The sequence below is a fragment of the Anas platyrhynchos genome, chromosome 11 (assembly GCF_047663525.1).
Source record: "Anas platyrhynchos isolate ZD024472 breed Pekin duck chromosome 11, IASCAAS_PekinDuck_T2T, whole genome shotgun sequence".
Taxonomy (NCBI): domain Eukaryota; kingdom Metazoa; phylum Chordata; class Aves; order Anseriformes; family Anatidae; genus Anas; species Anas platyrhynchos.
In genome coordinates this window covers 19,251,727-19,274,046 of record NC_092597.1, presented here as the reverse complement: position 1 = coordinate 19,274,046, position 22,320 = coordinate 19,251,727, and the positions used below count along the sequence as shown (strand labels likewise).

Sequence of the window (22,320 nt, the reverse complement as noted above, 5' to 3'; positions counted from 1 at the left end):
CTCACCATACTCTAACCAAGAAGAAAGCCTTCAAGCTAACTAGTTTTAGTTAAGGACCATCAGAAAGTATTACCAAGGGGCAGCCCTGTAATACAAAAGGTGGTCACACCATGCATCCCACCTACCCATGTGAGGTTCTCTCTGGCAACAGGGAGGCTGGAAACGTGCATGACCAAGCTGGAAATGTTCCAGCACGAATTCCACATGCAGCCTTGAAGACTCCCAGCTCAAGGGTCTGTTTTCCTTAGGCAGACAGCAGCTGAAGTCAATGGGAAAGCACAGGCACAACTTGTCACTATCAGCCCTGATGCTGGGCTTAGTGGAGGTGGCATAAGATTCAGAAAGAAAGGCAAAAAAATAAATAAATATAAAAGCTTACAGGTCAACATACTGAATATGTGAAGATTAAAAAAAATAGCCTCTTTCAAGGAAAAAGAAAATTAGTATGCATTTAAGGGAAACATATCAAAAACAAAATCACAACATTCTTCTGATTTTCACAAGATAATCCAATTGTTTCTTGAGTGATAAAACAATGGAGATTTGCAGCTACCATATAGCCTTTCAAAACATCAAATCAATTCACATTCTCAACAGAATGTTATGAACAGCCAATTGATCAAAATGTAAAGAAACAGCATTAAGCACAGTACCGTCGTTTTTTCCCTAAGCTTGAAAATTGAAGTTATATCTGACATTCACTTGCCTGGAAATGTTCTGGACAAAGTAGTGGTGACCTGAGAATAACCTATCCAAATTTTTATCCCATATAGCATGCAAGTTGACTGCATCGCTCCAAATATCGATTTAAACCAATAAGCTGCCTCTAATTCTGACCAAAAGCAGATGCTCAGTGAAAAGAATATAAGGTCAGCAAATTATACAGTGATTCTGCCTGCAAAATAATCTCCTGATTTCCAGGAATCTGTGGTTTAGGGGCTGCTTCAGCCAGAAATCATACCTGCATCTTTGTGATTAATAGTTCTAGCATATTTTTCTCTCTATGAATTTGCTTTAAAACTTTTAAAATTCATTTAGAAGTTAAGCAACAGGAATGCCTTACGGTGATAGGTTCCATATATAAATTATGCTTGTACAAACCAGCATCTCCTTTTATTGAAAAGGAACTCAAATCACTGAATTTTGCTCATCAGTCTCACTTAAGATCTTGGGTGTATGTGAAATTATATGCAATCATTCTCTATTTATCCCATATCACTCAGATTTTGTCCACTTCTAACATATCCTCCCCAAACAGCCCTCTTAATTGAAAAGCACAGATCATCACGGTGGCCATCAGGACAGCTTAACTAGCATGCACAGTAGGCATACAAAGTATGATTCTTTTCTTTTTCTTTTTTTTTTTTTTTTTTTTTTTGAGGTAATTGATTTGTCTGAATTTATAATGTAGTTCAAGACAATCAAAGCCCAAAAACATTCTAGGAATGTTTCCAGAAAAGTTAATTATTTAACATCTTCTTTTCCACAACCTTTCATTAGGTCTAATCAAACAATAATTTTTAAGTTGGAAAAAAAAAATAAAATAAAATAAAAAACAGATTCAAGTGTTTTAAACTTGATTGGTTGTGTGAGATTGTGTTGTAAGGACTGCAGTTTTGATAAACAGTAACAAAACTGGTAATTCCCAAATACTTTTAAAAATTAGACTGGGAACTAGGAACATCATCAATGCTGAGTGGCTACATGATGAGTCAAAGCAAATAAAAGTACACACGTGCAGGTATTTTCCCCAGCACTGAGAGGTGAGCTGTAATGCACACGGTGAGAGCTGGGTATGCTTTGTGAAGTGGTGTCCTCAGCACTTTTGGGGCAGGACAGACAGACTTGACCCTTCATAGGGCCTTACCACTTGCATGCTACACAAGATCCAGGGAAGATGGAGCACATCTAACAAAGCATCCATTAACAAGGTTTCTTTATTATTGCTGCCTAAATTAGACCAAAACTGCCCACGCAGCAATCACTCCACTCTGTGGCAATGCTGGTAAACCTGTAGTTACACCCAACCTAATTTCCTCAAGTGAGAAGTTGCCAAGCATTTAATAAGGCGATCAATCATTTGACCAACCACAAGACTCAGCCCAGTTTCTCTTAGCATTTTGCACGTGATCCTGCAGTCTTCGTTCAGAAGCACCATTTACATGGAATACCAAAACAAAATCTAGATTGAGACATAAATTGTCCAAAAGCACAAATATCCTCTCAGCTTCTAACATTTGATTTTTATAGCATCAACAGGCATGCTGAGGTGCAGCTGTTACACTGGTACTCAATTTGAAACCAGTGTTCAAGGCATTTGTGCTTCTGACAGCCTCATAATCCTGCAAAGAACAATTTCATTTTGAAAAACAGTCCCCCGGGACCCAGGGAACATTTAACTGCTTAACTCAGGTAGGAATAGATTTAGGAAAAGCGTTCCTGTCACTCAAAAGCAGGCTTCTATCACAAGTATGCTGTCTAATAAATACAACTGGAAGCAAAATGGGAATGTGGGAAGGATGCCAACATAAATCCTCTGAATCTGAGGAAATCAGTAGCAATTTTCCACTCAAGGATGGAACCAGTGCAGAGGAAATGCAGGGCATATTTGGAGTGCTTCAGCCTCCTCTCCCAAGGTGAAGCCGCTTTCTTGCCCATGACAACAGGCCCTAACCCAGCAGCACAGAGCTGAGACCCCATATTTCCAAAAACATCCCAAAAAACAAAATTCAAAGCCCTCCCTCTGACTAAAATTAGTTCAGAGTATAGGGGCAAATAACCAACACTGATAAAACCTGAGGTTCTCCAGTCACAACAGCAGCTAGAGTTGCTACATACATCCTGTGTTACATTTCACCACAGCTAGCAAAGGCCTCAAAACAACCCTCAGCTATCAAGAAGAAATTATCTTTAGAGATGAGAGGGAGGGCAAATCGCTTTTATTTAGACTAAACCAGGCAAAGCAAAAGTACATTATTGCCTGGAAATCTTCAGGGGGGAACCAAGAGATCCCAGGACAAGGCTCATTCCCCAGACATGCTCAGGCCCAAAGCAGCTTCACCAGAGTCCCCAAGCGCTGGTGAGCTTCAGCATCCAAAATGCAGACTCCTCAGGAGCATTTCTGGCCTGAGCAGGTATTTTGAACAACTATCTGTTCAAGTAAAAGGCATTTCATCAGCACAGCTGGAAACCAGCTGCTTACATTACTAAATGCAAAAGCCCTTGAAAAAAAAAAAAAAAAAAAAAAGAAAAAAAAAAAGCTTGCAGCGAAGTTGATCTAGTCATGAAAGCAATTAACTCACACAACAAAACAAGCATCACTTCTAGCCCTCTGAGACCATGTTGTGCTCCAGCCAAAGGGGACAATTGCAGGAAAACACATTATTTAGATGCCCACACTCTATTCAAGTGCCCACCTCCACTGGCTGTGACAGTACGCAGGTGCCCCTGTAGATGTCTTGTGTCATAATGAATACCTTAAATGCACACAAATTCAAACAGTTTGATAGCTTCTCTAAAGTAATCAAAGTTAAGCATACTTTTGACACGACTATTCCTATTAATGATGAAGTGTGCCAAAAAACATTTTAAGAAACAAAATAAAAATTTCCCTTCCGCACCATATTCTTTAAATTCTTCTTCCTACAGTTATTGCAAAGTGGAACTACACATGTCAATTCCACCCTCAGACTCCATCATGTGAAAGTTTATTTGCCTGATAAGCTATTTTACGATTGGTATTGAACAACAGCAAGAAATGAAACAAATAGGATTATTACTCAAACACTCCCATTCATCCTGACAGCTAAACCTACCCACTCAATAGCATCATTCTGAGAATGAGCCAAAATCACCGCAACATATTCACAAATTTTACAACTTAATAACCAAAAAAAATGCAAAAATATCCAGGTGATAATTTCTATTTTCTTAAAGCCACATTGCAGTAATTCAGCTTCCAGCACACTTTGAGTAACTCTCATATCATTAAGTCCACCAACTAGCCAGCTCCTTACTAGTTGCCATAGCTGTGCAAACATCACTGAAAAATTTTTTTCTCATTACAAGCACATGAACAGGTTGCTGAAGTTTTAAAAACAAACAAGTGCAATAGCTTACTTCCTAAAACTCCCTTAAAAGTGCATTTAAAACAACTTTGCTATGTCGACATACTTCTGTATTTTTTCCTTTTTGTTTTCAGTTGTCATGTTTGTTTGTTTGTTTAATTAAATAGCTTATATCTTTAACTAAAGTCAATAGTCAACTCCATTCCAATAAACAAATATACACAGGCATGAATCAGTTCACTGAAAAGGGACTGGGAAAGAGGAATTTTGATTTCTTCAACATAACTTTCTCACAGGAAAAAAAAAAAAACACTCACACAAGTCTGAACGTTTGAGTCCGAGTATCATGCACAGCAGCGCTTACAGCCACGCATTGCAAAGCAAAAGCAGCGAGCAGAGTTAATCCCGAGCCTCCCAGTACAAACTTACTTCTCTTGGATACCCAGGGCAATAAGAACAACGCCTGAAAACAACGTGGCCGCCACAATAAAATAAAAAAATAAATAGCAAAACCACATAAACCCCGAACTCCTACGAGCAGTTCAATTTTATTATTTTTTTTTCTTTCAAAGAGAAGTCGCTCCGTGCTTAAACCAAGGCGAGAAGAAGGTGCAAAGAACCAAAGCGGCCGGGCACAAGCAGCATCTTGCAGCCTCCCTAAAGCCAAGGCAGGGGCTCGGGGGGACACCGGGGGAGCCGGGCTACCTGCCGCCGGGTTACCTGCCAGCCGGGCACGGCCATCTCTCTCCGCTCCGTCCCCCCGCGGCGGCACGTGTGGCTGTCCCCGTCCCTGTCGCCTCCCTGCCGCGCTGCCCCCGCCCCGGTGCCGGTCCCCCCGCCCCGCCGGGCGGTGCCACCACCGCCTCCGCCGCGGCCCCGGGGGGGCCCTGCCCGGAACGCGCTGGGTTTACCGCAAGCGCCCCCTTCGCAGCATCCCCGTGCCAGCCCGGAGCTCCTTCCCCTGAGCATCCTCCTCCACCCCCAGAGCTCTTCCCGCCAGCCCCACGGCAGCATCCCCCCCCCCAGCACGTTCCCCCTAGAGCATCCTTCTCGACCCCAGCGTGGATCCCGCCAGGAGCATCCCCTCCCAGACCTCCATCCTTCCCATCATCAGGCTGTGGAGCATCGTTTCCAGATGCCACCAGTCACCCACGCTGTTTCCCCCACGGGGAACGGCCTTTGTCCCAAAGGCTGAGAAACAGAGGGGAAGGGGGTGGGTGAGTGCAGGGGGCTGGTAACAGCCACCCTGGGTAAGGGTGGAGCTGGAAAGGAAATTGCGTGCATGACTACAGGCAAGGGGAAAAGAAAACCAACAGCAGCACTGCCACGTAACACATTTTCTTGGCTTCATCTTCAGGTGCCTAAGGAGGGAGCCAAGTCTCACAGCTGTGTGCTTTAGGCAAGGCAATCAAGGCAGGGATAGGTACAGCGACCTGCTCACCTGGCATGCCCACAGCTGAGGCAAGAGCCCCCATGGATTTCCCCATGAGTATGGCACAGCATGGAAAAGGCAAATGCTACCTTGCCACCTCTGAAACATCAGCTTGTTTGTGGGGGCAGTTTGTGGATCTCACCCTCCACCACAACCCCTTCTGAAAGGCTGCATGCAAGTCAAGCGTCACCACTCTTGTCTGTGGTGCTTAACCTCCATTGACTGGGGTATCACTAAGTGACCTGAAAGGCAATAAGAGGAAAAAAAAAAAAAAAAGAAAAAAGAATAATAATAAAAAAAAGCTTTGTAATGGAATTTACTTCCCCTATCTTCTGCTCAACTGGAATTACACATTATCTGAGAGCATAGCTGACATACTGACATATCATCAAGTGAAAACCAGTGATGCAATCAAGTTATACTATTGCGAAATAGACATAGTCATACACACGTGGTAAGGGTTTGGCGTAGTGCAAAGTATTATCCCACTAACCACTGAAGGAAAACATGGGGAAGACATTGTGAATACTGTTACCCTGATGCTTGCAACCAAATCTAGAGGGGAGGAATTCACATTCACCAGTCCCCCCAATCTCAAAGGTGAGGAGCAGGGAGCTACACAACAGTAGGACAGTTGCTCACCGTGCAAGATATTTATAGGACTAGGACAAAAGTCAGTATTGATAAAGCTTCATTTTTGCCCTGTGACAGTCTTTGTATTTGAGTGGCCAAATCCTCATGTTCCAGCACTACTTCAATGAGAATGTCTGTTACTACCATTGTCTTTATCTAAAGTATGCAGCTATTCCTAGAGTGTACATGGCTTTCCAAAGCTTTGCTAAATGCTGAGTAGGCCAGTTTTACTGACTGTGCAATTGAAAATAAATTAAGGTGAAGTTGGCTGAGAATAAAGAAAAAAAAAAAAACACTTAAGCTGAAAACAAAAGAATTGTCATTAATATTTGTTATCCTTTCATCAAATCAAAAAAGCATCAGATTCAGATAAAGGAGTGAGTTTTGGAACAAGGACAATATAGTCTTTTTAAAATACTTTTGTCAATGCTATAATCCCACAAAACGCTTATCATAAAAATAATTCCATGAATGTTTTGTCAAATACTATAGCCAAGACAGCAGAACTGTAAATTCGCCCAAGGGCAATCTAATAGAAGAGACTGCTGATGTTTTGAGTAGCCAAGAAAAAACTAGTTTGCCAAAATAAAATGCAAGCATTCTTTAGATGAAACAGGAGGAAAACACACAAAAATTAAGCTCTTGTGTCCATCAAAATGAGAAAAGATCATCATGGATTAGTGATGAAAAAAAAAAAAAATCAACTGTTACAGGACCATCCAGGTACAGACTCTTATAATGATTAGATGATAAATTCTTCTTGTACATCAAATAACTTATAACCGCTACATCTATCTTGGAACACACAGCTATGGGGGCTGTTCACAGTATGTAAGCTCATCAGGATCATCACTACTTATGTTTGTTTTGTTGTTGTTTTCTTCCCTGACAGTGCATATGGAACACTTAAAAAAAACATTACATATTCATTGTGCGCCTTGTTGGAAGAACAGAATGATGGAAGTGGAGTAAAAAATTATTAATCACACGATGACAAAAAAAATCATCCCACAGAGGTAATAGTTTTGCTTGTTTACTGAAGACATCTCACTGGAAAACATCGAGCATGAAGCCTTATCTGCTTTCTAGTCCCTGTAAATGCTAGTGGACATGGTGACTCATTATTCCTCTTTGGCCCCTATAGACACTTTGTCTTTGAACTCTTCATATTTCTCTTTCCTCTATTTGATATGGTCATAGTAATGAAATTTCCTAGAACACCCTGTTATTACAAATAGGCAAGAAACCTCTACCCTGAGAACTTATCCTGTCTCTTATACTTGTAACTAAATGTCTATTTATTAGTATTAATTTTTAACAAAAAAGTAGCTTTAACAACTCCTGTAGCATAGTTTCACAGGACACATCTCACCATTTTACCATTTTTAAGGTATCAACATGGAGCTGAAGTGCAAGTGGAAGGGAATTGACAGGAGAAATCGTCCCAGATTTGTGAGCCACTGCAAGGACTGCAGTGGGATGTTATCTGATGCTGGTCATTACAGCACACTGAATGCCAAGGCTCTTTGCAGGGTACTGGAATTGTCAAGGCTTTGGCTGTTTCGCTGCTAACCAAGAAAGGAAAGAGAGGGTGACACTGGGAAATAGATTTCCATTGTTGGTGGGCTGGGTCAAGGGAAGATGGGACTTGATACTTTGGAATTATCACCAAAGACTAGTGAAGTAGATGAAATATCAAGATAAAACATAAGGGGAGCCAACCTGAGGATCTCTTATGAATGTATCCAATGGCCTTTGAAGCCATCAAGAGCTAAGGTGTCAGTTGTTATAACATTAACTCAGTTTGGTTTGGATTTTGAGAAGCACTAGTTAAATCCCACTGTAAAAAATCCCACATTACAGATGAATGCACAGCTAAAAATATAGCCAACAATCATTTCAATTGGGGAAAAAAAAATGAAAGCGTGTATATCTAAACAAGATTTTTCATTACCTTTTCAGGCAGCTATATAGAATATTTGCAAGGAGCCACTGTACACCTTCCCCTTCATGCACACAAATGATTTTCTTCTAGATGTTATTAAGGATGGCATTAACAATTCCTTTGGGAGAAGAAAAGAGAAAATACATAATTGAAACCTACAGTTTGCATTATCAAACCCTACTTGTCTTTTGTAAGAATGTCTCATTTTCTCATAAAGAAAAGCTCTCTTCTCAGAAAAGATTGCAACTTTTCTCCTTTACCCTGCTTTTTTCCTTGTAATCTGACTGCTGGGAAAAAATGACTTACTCAGTCTTTATCAAAACTCGGCCACAGTGGATATACATGAGGCTGCTTAAGATAAGTTTTTGCTGCATTCTTAATCACAAGTTCAGAGTTACAACAAGTGAAGCGTTAATACCCTGGCCAGTTCTCTATGTGGACCGCTTCCAGCAGCGCATCTTCCAGGGTTATGAGGTAGGGAAATTGAGGCTTGAGTGTACAGAGGCACAAGGAGATCTAGTCAAAAGAAAAAAACAAAAACAAAAAAGTCCTTCATTTGCATTAGAACACCCTTTCCCTGACCTCACAGGTAGCATATATAGTAACACAAGTATTTGGAGTTCAAACAAAAAGCATTTGGTCAGTTACTCCTGTCTCCTATCCCACCTACAGGTAGGCGTTCATTATCACAACCCCTGGGAACACCACCAAAAGCCTCAAAGATCTCCTTGGCCTTATTCTAAGCACCCAGCTATTCAGCGCTGACTTCACTGACTTGTTTACAGAGGCTTAACAATTACTTTGACATTTGTTAGCCTAGGGCAAAAACCCTCAGGTACACAACTAATAAAGGCCTTTATATATATATATATATTATTAAAAAGCAACATTTATGCAAGAGTAAATACTGGATTTTATTTCACAGTTGAACAACTGGGTCCAAGAAGTCCTGATGACCCCAACACAGAACTGCAGATCTCTAACCTGCAGCTCACTTTCTGTGCAGCTGAGCACCTGGCTTACAGGCAGAATTTGGAGCAGGACCAAGGGTGTGCTAGCTCTCCATATCCATAAGCATTAAGCCATTCCCAGAATGCAAACCAAGCAGACTGCAAGGTTTAAGTCACTCAGTGTAACTACAGAAGTGTACCCAAGACTTCAGGACACTTAAACATGTCAGTAGTTCAGGGTTCAGATATGAATAATGACAATCACTTATGATTTGACTACTCATTTTCAACTCTGGAAAATTACCATATAAACACATTTCTTCCACTCGTCCTTGTGATTCTCAGACAAAAAACACTTTATGGCTAGATTCTCTTCTCATTGTCTGAAATGTCACTGACCATTTTTCTGTCTGAGCAGCGGAAATGCCACATGGTGAAACCTGAGCTTAAACTTCAAAGAAACGAAACCATCACAACCTCAAGTTTCCCCTCTTTTACAGTCATGTGCCCATATTTGTGTGCAACTCAACTGTGTCAAGCCATTCAGTGCTGACTACATTTTGATCAGCTGTCTCTGGTGAGAAAGAATGGAGACAGTTGTTTCAACTCAGAATTTATTAATAGCTTTTAAAAATTATTTAAGCATGCTACATTTTGTGACAGATCTTATAATTTAGTATCTGTGGAGTCATTTTCCTGACAGTTCATTAGGCAGCAATGCAGAAGACTTTCTTGTGCAAACAATGAACTTCAAGAACATTTGAAAATTCATCTTTTGATTCATTTCAGAAGTGGTGCAGAGCTGTGCAGTGAATCCATGTGCTCCTGAGAGCTGTTAGAAAACATGCTCAGGAACAGAATAAGGAATTGCATCCACAAATCTCCAAGCAATTTAACATCAATTCAACATCAATTCATCCTCATACATCTTAGAAGTAGTCATAAGCATGACTAACAAGATAAGTTTTTGTTCTGTGGTTGGTTTAAGGTTATATAGGAATATATATATATATATATATATATATATATATATATATATATATATATGAAATCAGTGACAGTCAGGAACAGAATATAACATTTTGATTCTTCCAGTAACACCAAAGCATCTGGTAGGAAATGAAGAGTTAGGCAGTTTATTTTGGTTTAGCTATTCTGATGGCACTTCTCACACTAGGAAAGTTGGGTACCTGAATTTTCCACCTTCCAGTTTTGTGCTCTTATTGTAGTTGCAGTGAGTCATTTGAAATCAGTGAGATTGGTGACATCATTGCTTCCCTGCCCTTTTTTATTATTCAATAGGTGCTTCAGACAATGAGATCTTGCCCTGGGGAGATAAAGGATATCCCAGACCTTGCTGAGCTCTGAATGAAACAGGAGTCCCCATCCAGAAGTTTGCTTGCATCTTCCATATTTGACCTGCTTTTGCTTTGACCCCTACTAAGCTGAGTTTACCATATTTTCTTGTTCCTTTGGTCAGCTTCAAACACTAAAACAAAAGGTAACTGCAAATCTTACTACTGACACACCACAAATTGTACTGTGACAGCTAGAGAACACCAAGGGCTCTGGTCAGTGACGTATTGAGGCTGTTTTTACCTCACAGCAATCTTTTGCCTAGATACACTCTAAATTACCAAATTGACTTCTGCTATAACCTTTAGCACTGAGAAACATCACCAGCACAGTGGTTTGAACACATCTACTGAAGCCAGGCAATCTTTGCTCTTTAACTGTGATTTTCTTCATATTTATCCCTTTGGTCTTCATCTTCAGACACAAAAAGAACACAATCACAAAAGGCACAGGTAGGAGATGTGAACAATGTGAATAAGTTAAGGAGGGCTGGAAAAAATGAAGAACGACCATTCAATATTTTGTAACATTCCTCCTGAAGAGCCTCTCCCCCTCCCTTCATCTGCAGAGTTTTATAAATCAGTATTAAAAAGCAGATTATTGGTGTACACAATTCCTCCATTTCAATTGATCCTCATGGGAAGAACATGCAAACAAACTAGAAGAGTAATAGCGTGTTATAGACACGTCCTGGATCTAGAGAACAGGGAAACGAATTTAAATCTGTATTCCATTGCAGACTCTACCAAGTGAAGTATTTTTCTTTTAGGCCTACTATCAGAGAAGCGCTCATTCAGTACAGGATTCTCCTGCCTTGCACTGCCTCTGTGGGAACAGGCATGTGCTCAGAAAGTTGAGTTGGGATAGCTGAAGGAGGAAACTTAGAGACAGTAAAAGTTTAAACATGAGAGTCTTCAACTGTTTAATGTTTTAGAGCTAGGAAGCAATATCTTCATTTCTCAAAACTGACTTCGATACCTCCTATTACAGCATTTATCACTGTTTCATTACAGTACCACAAAATCTCATTAAGCTTAAATTCCAAATCTAAGACTAAAAGCACAACAGATTCCATCCCTGTTACTTAAACAATCTTCTGGACATGTCTTAGCAGACTCACTAGAATTGTTGACTGGGGGATATTAGTCTTGTATGTGCCTCTAGATGAGGAGTGAGCTACACAGTATTAATGGTCCTGGATGAGAACAAGTGTTTCCATGCAGACATAGCCACAAGTCTACTTAGAGTACTACTGAGTGAGACTCTCCAGCATTTTCACATGACCATACACAGAAGTTACTTTTGAAAGGATCAGACCACAGACTCTTCAGTCTTTTCAATTTTATTTTAATATCTAAAAATACAGAAATTACTGAAGGTGAGCTGAGCACTGCTATAGCTAAGTTTTACAAGGTTTAATGATGACAAGCTAAAGGTGACCAGTTTGCAAAGTCAGACCAACTGTCATACTCACCTTTAGAGCCATTAGTACATAGATACCTAAAGGTCTTTGTGGTAGAATTAAAGGTTATCATGCTTCCTACACCAAGGACAGCTGTACTGTCCAAAGAGAAAGGCAGCTCCATCTGCTCACCACCAGCCCATGCCAAACGTTATCACTCTCAGAGATGGAGAGCAAGAGATCACTAAAAGAGGTATGATAAAACTCATCAAGCAAAAAAAAAAATGTTTTCTATCATTTACTACAATAGGATCAGAAATATTAAAAAAAAAAGTAATGCCCACCCCAGGAATTAGTTAGATACATGTCAAATGTGATCAAAGGCTGTTAACACCAGCTCAGCTTCTTGCCCTGCTCCCAGTCATTGTTCTTCAACACAGTCATGATAAATTATTATTCAACACATACTTTATTTTTCAGAGGGGTATAACCATCTTCAAAGCAGATCAATCATCCAGGCAATCTTCAGAACAGTGTAGCAGGAGGGCAGGAAATTGAGTCAGAATGAAAAAAGTAAGAATAACTTGCTATTTTTGCAACTATGGATTTGTTGGTATTGGATCATTCCACTGATCCACCAATTTCCGTTCCCTGCCTCCGACAGAGACCAGTATTTGCCTAAGCTGAGGAAAGTGGAAGCCCCAGAGAAAGCATACGGTCAATTGCACAATACCGGAAGTTCAGGGAAACAGTCCTCAGCAGCTTCAGGAGTGGTTAAGTTTGCATCTACAAGCACAATACCCAGGAGCAATTATTCTAGCTGTGTTTTTCCTACTTCGTCATTCTACGGTCTTCAAAATATAAACAGCAATGCTGAATTACTGTAACCAGTAAATGAATGCCTGTTTCCAGCAAACCTAGCGGGCTTTCATTCTCTTTGAGTATTGTAAAGCATATTTGACTATTTCCCAACCTAGGAAAACCTGCCAGTGATGCAGAGTAGGGAGTTTTCTCTGGAAAGATGAAGATCTGAGCTTATGGCAGAGCGTGTTGGTAGAAGAGGCACAGGGCGGAGCATGAAGTGCTAGGGTAAGGCCTCAGCTGCTATGATTTAAAACAGCCCCTGAGGCTTCTCTAATTTACTTTGGAGCCTTTCCTAGAACAAGGTTCAACATTTTGTACACAGGACATGAAACAAAAGCCTCTTGCACGGGCAAAAGTAAATGAAACAATCCCTGAACACAAGGATGCTAATCCCACCCCTAGAAAAGCCCGGGTGTTTTGGGAGTCTAAACCCTCATGTAAGCAAAGCCAGGTGAGAAACCTACCTCTGTGTACCCAGCTATGGTCCCCTTCCTCTGGGTTTGAGGGAATCCAACTTAAGTGTAGATAATCAGAAAACATACAGATCAGCCTCCAATATAACAAAATAAAACAGTGAATTTGAGGTGCAGAAGTGAGAGGTAGCACTTAGCTTTGAGAACACTCATTAAAATTCATCTTCCAGATGTCTGAATTGTTTATGGAAGATCACCACAGCCACTCAGCCCTTATAAACCACAAATGCCAGACTAGAGATTTATGGTACTGCAGCCTTAAAAAAAATGCCTAATCCTTGTGTCAACAGTTTGAGGCTGATATAAAATAAGCATACATTAAAGCATTTCATGCTGACTCCCACCCACACCCCCAGTAAATCCAACAGGTTACTGTTAAGACCTTTAATGTAAACAATTTACCTAAGGACTAGGTGGGTAAGAGGGGAGAAAGCACTAAAAGTTGAGAGATGTTTCCAGGTAACAGCCGGAGATGACAGCAAGGTGCTTTGTATGTCCTTCTGCACTTCCGATAAGAGATACACAAGCATCAGCAAGTTCACGATGAAATGCTACTCTCCTTCACATAGGAATACAAGTCAAATGTTATAGTACAAAAATCAAAGGAGATTATGTCTGTTAATTTACCATCCTGGATGTCTCAAGCATAGAAAAATACAGCAAAAGAAAACAGAAAAAGGAAAGCAGCCTGTTGTGTGGGTGTTTTAAAGGGCTTTCTAATACTTAGCACAATACATATATTTTTATGGCATTTCTGTAAATCACATGACAAGATGTTCCAAGGTTATGTATCATTTAAGCATTTGGTTCACTTTCTTTATGAATTTTAAGTTGATGGAAAACATTTAGTATCCAGGAATGAATAGACAGCCAAATTCAAAGAGACTTGGTTCTTCAAAAACAAGATTTCTCACTGTAGAAAAACACTCAACTCCTCTGAACATTTGTAGGTACCTAAGCATTTCCCAAATTTGATAAGAGAAATTTGTAAGTAATGCCTTCACAAAAGCTGTGCTGCTGGTTGAGCAAGTGTAAGCTCTCAACCCACTCCACAACCATAATAGAGGCTAATCAACACAGTACTACAAGTGTACAGTAGTACTGTTTGCTTTACCAAGTGAATTAACTCTGCAATGCAGACCATCGTACTGCAAACTGAATAAAAATAACACCCTTAGAGGCTAAATCCAGGAGACAACTGAAGATAAATCTTTTGCCTGTCCTGTTCTGTGGAAACCAGGTCTCCAGTTATTCCACACTTCTGGGGAAAAGCATTCACCCATGTTAACTTATAAAAACTTCTTCAGCGCAGCCAGCATTTTCATGTTGCAAACCGATCTAGTGACTTGTGAAGGAAGTTGTGACATGACCCCTCTTACAACAGGAGGATTAGACCAAAGCTTACTGTTAACCCCCAGTATACAATTTTTAAGCTGTTTGTTAGGTGATGGAGGGAGGACAGATGATATAAATAGGAGGGTGAATTGTCCAGTAGTAATAAGATCTTAAGTGCTGACAACATGTAGGCAAATCACGCAATATGTCCTTGCTAGGATCACAGTACTGTGAAGGAATTTCTGAGAGCCAGCTGCTGTCATATCTCCATTTATGCTTTGCAAGAACAGGACAGTTCTGTGAGATCCAGAAAGGGAGAAACCAACCCAGACCATTTGCTGATAAAAGAAATTAAGTATCTAGAGAAAACAAAAAGGTTCATTGCAGCTTACTTTTTCATCAAGAGAGAAGCTACATTAGTGCATATCTGAATACATATCCTAGAAAGGGTCAAATGGCGTCAGTCAAACATGTGAATACCAATCAAGTACTATTCTCAATATCCTTGAACTTCAAACAGAGTAATTCATCAGGCACCAGCTGGTAAGTGCTTTTATTTGTTTTCCTATGCATATCCCTTTCCAAGAGATGATACACCCTATTCTGCTGAAGGCCAAGTGTGAAATTATAATTACAATAGTATCTAAATGAAGCAAACTGGGAATCCTTCCAGAGTCATCCTGAAAACACATGAGTAACCTGGAAAGTTAGGTAGGGACCTGTGAGGAAAATGGGTCTATGTATGGGGGAAAGGAAACAGTTTCCTGAACAAGTTGTTCTCTCCAGGCCAAATAAACACCTTTAAATTAAATTTTGGAAAGTAGGTGGATCATCATGTCACATCTTTGCTGTTAACAGGTAACAATACCACAATTGATGAATCTGAATATATCTGCAACTTGTACTATTTCAGAAGCCACAAACCATTTTTCTAATAGTTTAGGATCAATCCACATCTATTTCATAAGAGACTATGAACTATGGAATATCGTGCCTCAGAAAAGTAACAGATAAGAGTATAAATATTCTCTCCTCTTCAAGATCCCTCTAATAAGGAGGTATTGGCTTTGTGGAAAAGGCAAATACTCCCTAGAAGCAGACCTGTGCACCACACAAGAATAAATAAGAGACTATATATCCTTTCCAAATTCACACCAAACCTAATAATCCCACAAAGTGAGCAACGTTCTCCCGTTACTACTGGCACGGTTTTCTATGCCTTGCCAGGCTCACTTGATGCCATTTCTCTGCATTCACTAACTATACAGAGAAGGAAATCCAGGACAAATACATTGAGAGGAAACAGACAAATATAAACCTCTAGTAAAAACCTCTGCATGTTCCCATCTCCCCTTTCCCAAAGTTGCCAGTTATGAAGCTGTAAATTATTAGCATCTAAATAAATCTAAATCTGTAAATTAATAGCATCTAAATAAATCACCTCTTAGAACAACCCTATAGCATTTTTGTTTGTTTGTTTTGTTTGGCTTTTCTTCTAATCAAGGTGATATCCCAGAAAAAAAGACACACTGAACAGCAGAGCCAACATCAGCAGGGGATTCAACATCAACACTTACCTGCTCCACCTGGAACAGGGGATAGGACACTCCTACCATCCAACGCCCTAGCCCATGGCCATTGTCACAGGGACACAGGAACAGACAACTCTGCTGCTAGGTGTCCTAGGACAACACAAGGTGAGTTTCTGCAACACATAACGGTTCCTTCTCATGTTAATGCAGCTCAATTTAGTTAATTTTAAAAGATGTGTTAATTTAAAAGATGCCTTCAGGTTACCCTCCCACCCCCTCTAATCCTGTGCTGAAGCAGCCAACATGCCTCTCATACCACCACTGCACACACCCTGTCTTCTTTAGCAGTAATGTTGTTACACAATTGCTTTCTAAAGAAGAGAAAATTTCCAGAGTATTTGCTTCTCTCAGCATTCATACAAAGCAGTCTAGCCTTTCAGTTCAGGTGTGGAAACCCTTCCAGTGAGGCTGTCCTGCTTTGCCTGGTTTTGCATTCCTTGGGAAAACCTCAACTGGCTGCATAAATTTGAGTAGCAATTTTGACTGATGCAAGCTGAGAATCAGATTTGTCTGAACCTAATTTATCTATAGCTACGAAATAGAAACTGAGGTTTGACAGCCTTTTAAACACTGGTACCAGCAGAAGGTGACTGCCTCTTCCCTCAGCCCTTCAGATGTCCCCTGCCTCTCCCCAAGCTCACCCAGCTCAGCACACCTGGGGATCACCCTGCCAGGGCCTCCAAAGAGGTCACCTACACGCTACTACTGCTGGCTGTGACGGATAATCTGGGGAGCAGCAATATTTTCCAGCAGCTTAGCTATATGCAGAGGACCCCACTGATTATACCTTAAGTCCCACAGGGTCATTATGGTCTCTCTGAATTACACCTTCTCACTACAATTAGTGCTCTTGTCCTGGCTCCTAAAAACAAGGTAGCAGCAACTAGGTCAGTTGGGGAATCTTACACAGCAAGTTGCTTCCCACCTAAAGTGAGTGTCCTTTCTGAAGATCATACATAAATATTTTGTTTAGTCTGAAAAAGGTGCAAGTGTAAAATATTTCCCCGCTTTGGTTCGTAGAGCATGGGAAAAAAGAACAGAAGTGTGGACCACTACTTCATTTGCCTTTTTGTATATTTCACACTGCTGTAGTTTACATAGATTTCTTTTAAGTCTTAGTGTGAAGGAGTGGTAATGCTGAGAAAGTCTGATATAACTTAAGTATTCCTAATGTTTTCAAACTAACACATGGCCTATCCAAATAGTAACTTTTTCCTCTTTCCCTCAACACTCTCCCCACCTTGCTTTGTACTTTTCTAAAGTACAAATTTTGGTGGATGCTAAATATAGTACTACATTTCTTTATTTTTTTATTTTTTTTCCTACAAAGAAATGAAGTCTAGGACTACATTTACTTTAATTAGGAAAAAACAATCAAAATGTTAAATTTCCTGAAGGAAACACTCATTCCTTTTGAAGTCTGGAACATCACCAAATAGGAAAAACCACAAACAAGCAATGAAGTCTAATCTAAAAGTGAAGATGATCATCACATTGATTTTTCACAAACATTGAGAAGGAATATGCTGTTTCTTATTCAAGTCTATCACCTCTAACAGCTGATGCAGTAACATACATGGAGGATCTTGTTTACAGCACAGGTAGTTAAGTAGATAGCATCTTCAGGAATCTGCCAAATTTCATTACACAAATCCAAAATTATCTTTAAGACAACTAATTGAAACTGGGAAAGTTATTTTTATACCACCAGAAACATTACAAACATCCTGTTCAGACTACAATATTTATTTCCTCTGATAGCTCTAAGTGAGTCAGGGACTTCAAGGATAAACCTTAAAAGCTGGGAAAACAGTTTCAGAAATAGTATGTGCACAGAGCTATACCATACTTTCAGTAAGACAGATCACCCTTTGAGTCATTCTTTTCCTCCATATTATTCTTTATTCAGTCTGATGTTCCCATATGATTTAGTAAAGTCATAAAAAAATCACGAAATATTTCTCTTCAATGTTGGCAATACAAGACAGGCTTAATGGCAGTGTCTCCTTCTCCTCCCTCTGAAATGAATATTTTCCCCTCTTCCTTTCCTTCTCACTGACAGGAAAACACCACATCTTCATCTTATTATAGTTTTATTTTTTTTCTGGTTGTAAGAGACCATGGATTATTTTGTATGTATGAGTGACAAGTGACATCTCAAATATTTCCACTATTAATTGGTTTGCCATTTTAGTGATCACAGCATCTGAACTCTGCAGAAAGATTGCTGCTGTCATTGAAGGGAAAGCTCAGATTCTTCTTCTGTTGCCTCAAATAGGAATTGCTTTATACCTAATTAAGATCAGAAAAGTTCATTAGTCAATGCTAATTAACACTACCTAGTTGCTTTTGCTGTCTCTACCACTAATGCTCATGCCCATGGTACTCAAAAAAGCAGCACCACTCTTATGCAATGAAGCTAAATAGAAACAGATCTGGAGCATCATCTGGCACAAGGGCCTAAAACCACTGGCACAGGCTGTTTTCCAGGTGCCTCTGCATTTTTGGCAGGTGATTGTAGTTTGCCATTCAAGCTGAAACAGACATTTCTGTGGGAATCTTATATTTGCATAAGTTCCAAGTGCAGCAGTATTTGGGATGGGGAATAGGACAAAAAGAAACCTAAATCAAGTCACAAGCAGTTTATGTGGGACTAGTGGCTAAACCCAGGGGAGGCTCTGCAAAACAAACGAAGCAGAAGTCTACAGCTCTGAGTACCAGCTCACCCCCATCCAGGACTACAGCTAACAAACAAATCCCAGGGCTGCATGCCAGCCAGGAAATATGCTTCTGGTTATGCAAACAGCCAAAGGTTCAGAAAACATGTGCAAGCAGGAATGAGACCGAACAACAGGATCTGGGCACATTTGGGGGAAAAAGCCATACAGAGCAGACTGAACAGGACCCCAGGAAAAGGAGGTGCATTGCCAGCTCACCTGAAGCACTGCTACTGCAAACTCAGCTTTGTGATGAGGAGAGGGCTGGGAGTCTGGCCTCCTAGGGGAGGAGGGAAATAGGAGGTGTAATGGAAGTTAGAACTACGCATAAGGTGAAGAAAATCATTGAGACTCATAAGAATGTATTATAAGATCCAGAGTATTTGCACCATCCACTGTACACATTTATACAAGAACAGCAAGAGGCTGGTCGGAGGATTCATCGAGCTTGCTTAGAAATAGAATTGTAAGGCTTCTCTTTCTCCAGAAGCACAGTGTCATGAGCAAGCCGGTGGATAAAAATGCAAACAAAGATGTCTGAAAATGCAAATTGAATGAAGAGAAAGGTGCCATCACCTCTGCTGCAGCGAACGTTGTTAAAGCTCAGGTCACCTGTCTGATGTCTAAAAAATGAGCAAGTGCTCTATGGGGAGGGAAGGGTAAGCATGGGGAACCTGCCACTGCTCATTATCCTGAAAGGAAAAGAACATCACCAGAAAGTCTGACTTACCTTCAGCATACAAGTTCAGTGTCCACTGATGGCCAGCTTGCCCATTTCCTCCTGCCAGCTGTCTCCGGGGAATGCTGGGATCAGCAGACAAGCGTGCACATGAGTCAGGTGAGTACATCTGCACCCAGCAGCCTGAAAATGAGTTCAAACCTTGTGTAATAGATTCATTAAAAACACCTAAGGCTACAGGATCATGTTCAGAGTCAGTCTAACACTCCAAGAGCTACCTGCAGTGAAACAGCGAATTTCATGCTAGAACATGTCATTTGTGAATTATATTGGAAATTCAGAAGGACTAAGCCAAGCCTTTGCCAATGTTCAGGTGTTGTTCAGCATAGGACACAAGCATTAATCTTGATTTCTGTACCACCTCGCAAAGAAATCCTCATCCTTCTAGACAAGGAGAGGAGTGAAGATTTATGGACCAAGAGGTAAAAAATTATTTTGGGCTGTGCTATTTTTCTTTTATTATAAATGACTAGTGAGAAATAGAAAAAAATTAAACTGGCAACAAGCTCTATATTCCATCTAACTGCTATCTCCAAGATAAATACATCTCAGCTGTAATACATAATTTCTGACAAACTTGTAAAGACAAAAGAATAAAAGAATAACTGGGCCTGTGATGATATTCAAGAGGCACAACCAGAAGATGCACTGTGTACTACAGGGTTATAGCACAGCTTTATGACTATAGTTCCATATAACCTTTCTTAAAGGACAGGTAAAGCAGTGGGCTGAATCTGTCTTGCTCCACATGAGTTGTTTAAATAAGTTTTACTATATCATTTCCTATTTAAACTAGTGAATTACTCCATTTATGGGTAATGTTGATAATTAAGGAAGATATTCAGATTCTATCTCCTTTAATCTCCTTACAAGGAAGGCAAAAGAAGTTACTTCAGAGTTCACACACCCCGTGATGCTTTGCCCTGCTTTCCTGTATGACCACATTCCTTCGTGCAAATGCTCTGCCCCTATTGCTCCTCTCTGCTCCCAGAGCCTCCTGTCTCACTTGACTACTGCTTTGTGAACAGCTCCTTCTGTAACTTCGATGCCCTAAACTATGGCTGTATGTAACGCAGACCTGCTGAGCTGGACCCACTTAACCAATTTTTATTATTTTTGGTTGCCTTTCAGCCTTGTTTTCATTTACTTTTTATGGCTCAGGCCACAAGGCACCAAACAGGTCTTGGCACCAGGTGCCAGAGGGCTGAGATTGTTCTCCATTCCCCACCTGAGGTATTTCCCATGCAGTTTTAGGGAAGAAACACTCACGTGCTTAAAAACACCAAGTGATTTAGTAATATAAAGCTCTCTTTTTTTTTCCCCCTGAAAAGTCAGTTCCTTACTTGTCTCCAGATAAATCTTTCTCCATGAAAAGGAAGCCCTCACCTCCATGCTTTGGTTCCTCATCTATGTTGAGGGTATCCTTTCTTTTTGTTTAGGCTTCAAGGGATAGTTACAGGATGGCTTTATTCTTGTAAAGTACACAGCCAGATAGAACTCTGAAGCCTTAAGAGATAAAATGACCAACTAAAGTATACATGCTCTCAAACCAGAGGAGCACTCATCCCCATAGAGATGCTAAATTCATGCATAATCAGTTCCTTGAAAGCCTAATACAACTCCACCAAAAGTTACTGAAATACCTAGGAAAAGATTATAAATGCCTTATTCAAGAGCAGCCCAGCTGCTCTGATTCTGCCAGGAACAGAGTACTAGAAGATAAACCCATCAGGCTTCCCCTGCAGAAGATTCTTCTAGGTCAAGAATTAAACTTGAGCAGTGCGGGCTCAAGTTCTCCCCTCGAGTCCTGTGCTCCTGTGGACTTTTTTTTTCTTTTAAACTTCAGTGCATCTTTCCCTATCAGCACGAACTTAATCCTCCTCCCAGCACAAGTACTAAGGTAACCTATTTGGGATTTGCTGCCACTGTGTGGCCGTTGATAGCAAAGAGATTCAAGTAAAATGCCGTAATACGTTAAAGCTCTCAGCCAGCCTCTGGCACTGAATTTTCCTGTTAAAGAAAGAAATGATTTATGTAGCTCGTTCACAGGCTGAATGAGAAAATACCCCCCCCAAAAAAAAAAAAAGTTTGCTTAGATGAGAAATGAGTGCCTGAGTATGAGTTTCCTGGTGAGAATAAAGCAAAGTGACATTCAGGAAAGCTCTCAGCACCCCCAAGGAGCACCATCTCCTGCAGCTCTCAGTTCAACAGGTGGAATTGGTGTTTGAAGGACTTGAAATGAACACACCAAGAAAATCAGGTCTGCCTGCTGCAGGATAGTTGGTAAATAAGGGTTCTCACAATCTTCTTGTAAAGCTTCCTATTGTGTACCCATGTGTTCAGGATTTTTGCGGATGAAAGAAACTCTCTCCCAACCAGCCCTGGGGTAAACCACATGAAAATTCTGAACCCCCAAACCAAATTAGCTGGCTACAAAGCAATACAGGAACATGAAGTGAAACTGTCATATCTATTTCCAGTGAATATTAACATCAATGCATGGAAGCATAAAAACTTCCAGATGTGTCTTTGGTGTTGAGGCTTGTTCCACAGGAACTAGGAGACTCAGTGTAACCAAACCTCCACAAAGCATCTAAAGAGCACTCACCAGTTCACAGTAACTGACTACAATCAGCCCAAAACCCCTCAAAATCATCTACTTCCCAGTACTGTAATTTACCCTTACAGGTAAATCTTACAATTATAATCAGGCGGCTCCAGCTAAACTTTGTTTTGCATGAAATCCAGCAGCAAGCCTTTGAGAAAGAAGAATGAAAATCTTGATCTGCAGAGACCACCTAAGTCTTAAAGCAGC

General features: G+C 40.4%; 1 protein-coding gene across 11 annotated transcripts in view; it reads right to left on the bottom strand.

The window, feature by feature from the left end:
• Positions 1–22,320, bottom strand: part of MCTP2 (multiple C2 and transmembrane domain containing 2) — a 154,850-nt gene that overhangs the window by 117,038 nt on the left and 15,492 nt on the right. For 3 of the 11 annotated variants that reach the window (XM_027466045.3, XM_027466052.3, XM_038185166.2), the window contains exon 1: positions 4,788–4,883. In XM_027466045.3, the coding sequence (XP_027321846.3) occupies positions 4,788–4,808 (21 nt within the window). In that variant the 5' untranslated portion in view covers positions 4,809–4,883. Of the gene's footprint in view, positions 1–125; positions 298–4,787; positions 4,894–8,086; positions 8,196–8,495; positions 8,594–16,034; positions 16,163–18,985; positions 19,047–19,496; positions 19,629–22,320 lie in introns of those variants that run through there. The other 8 variants (XM_021266633.4, XM_013091756.5, XM_038185162.2 and 5 more) reach the window with 5 other exon arrangements.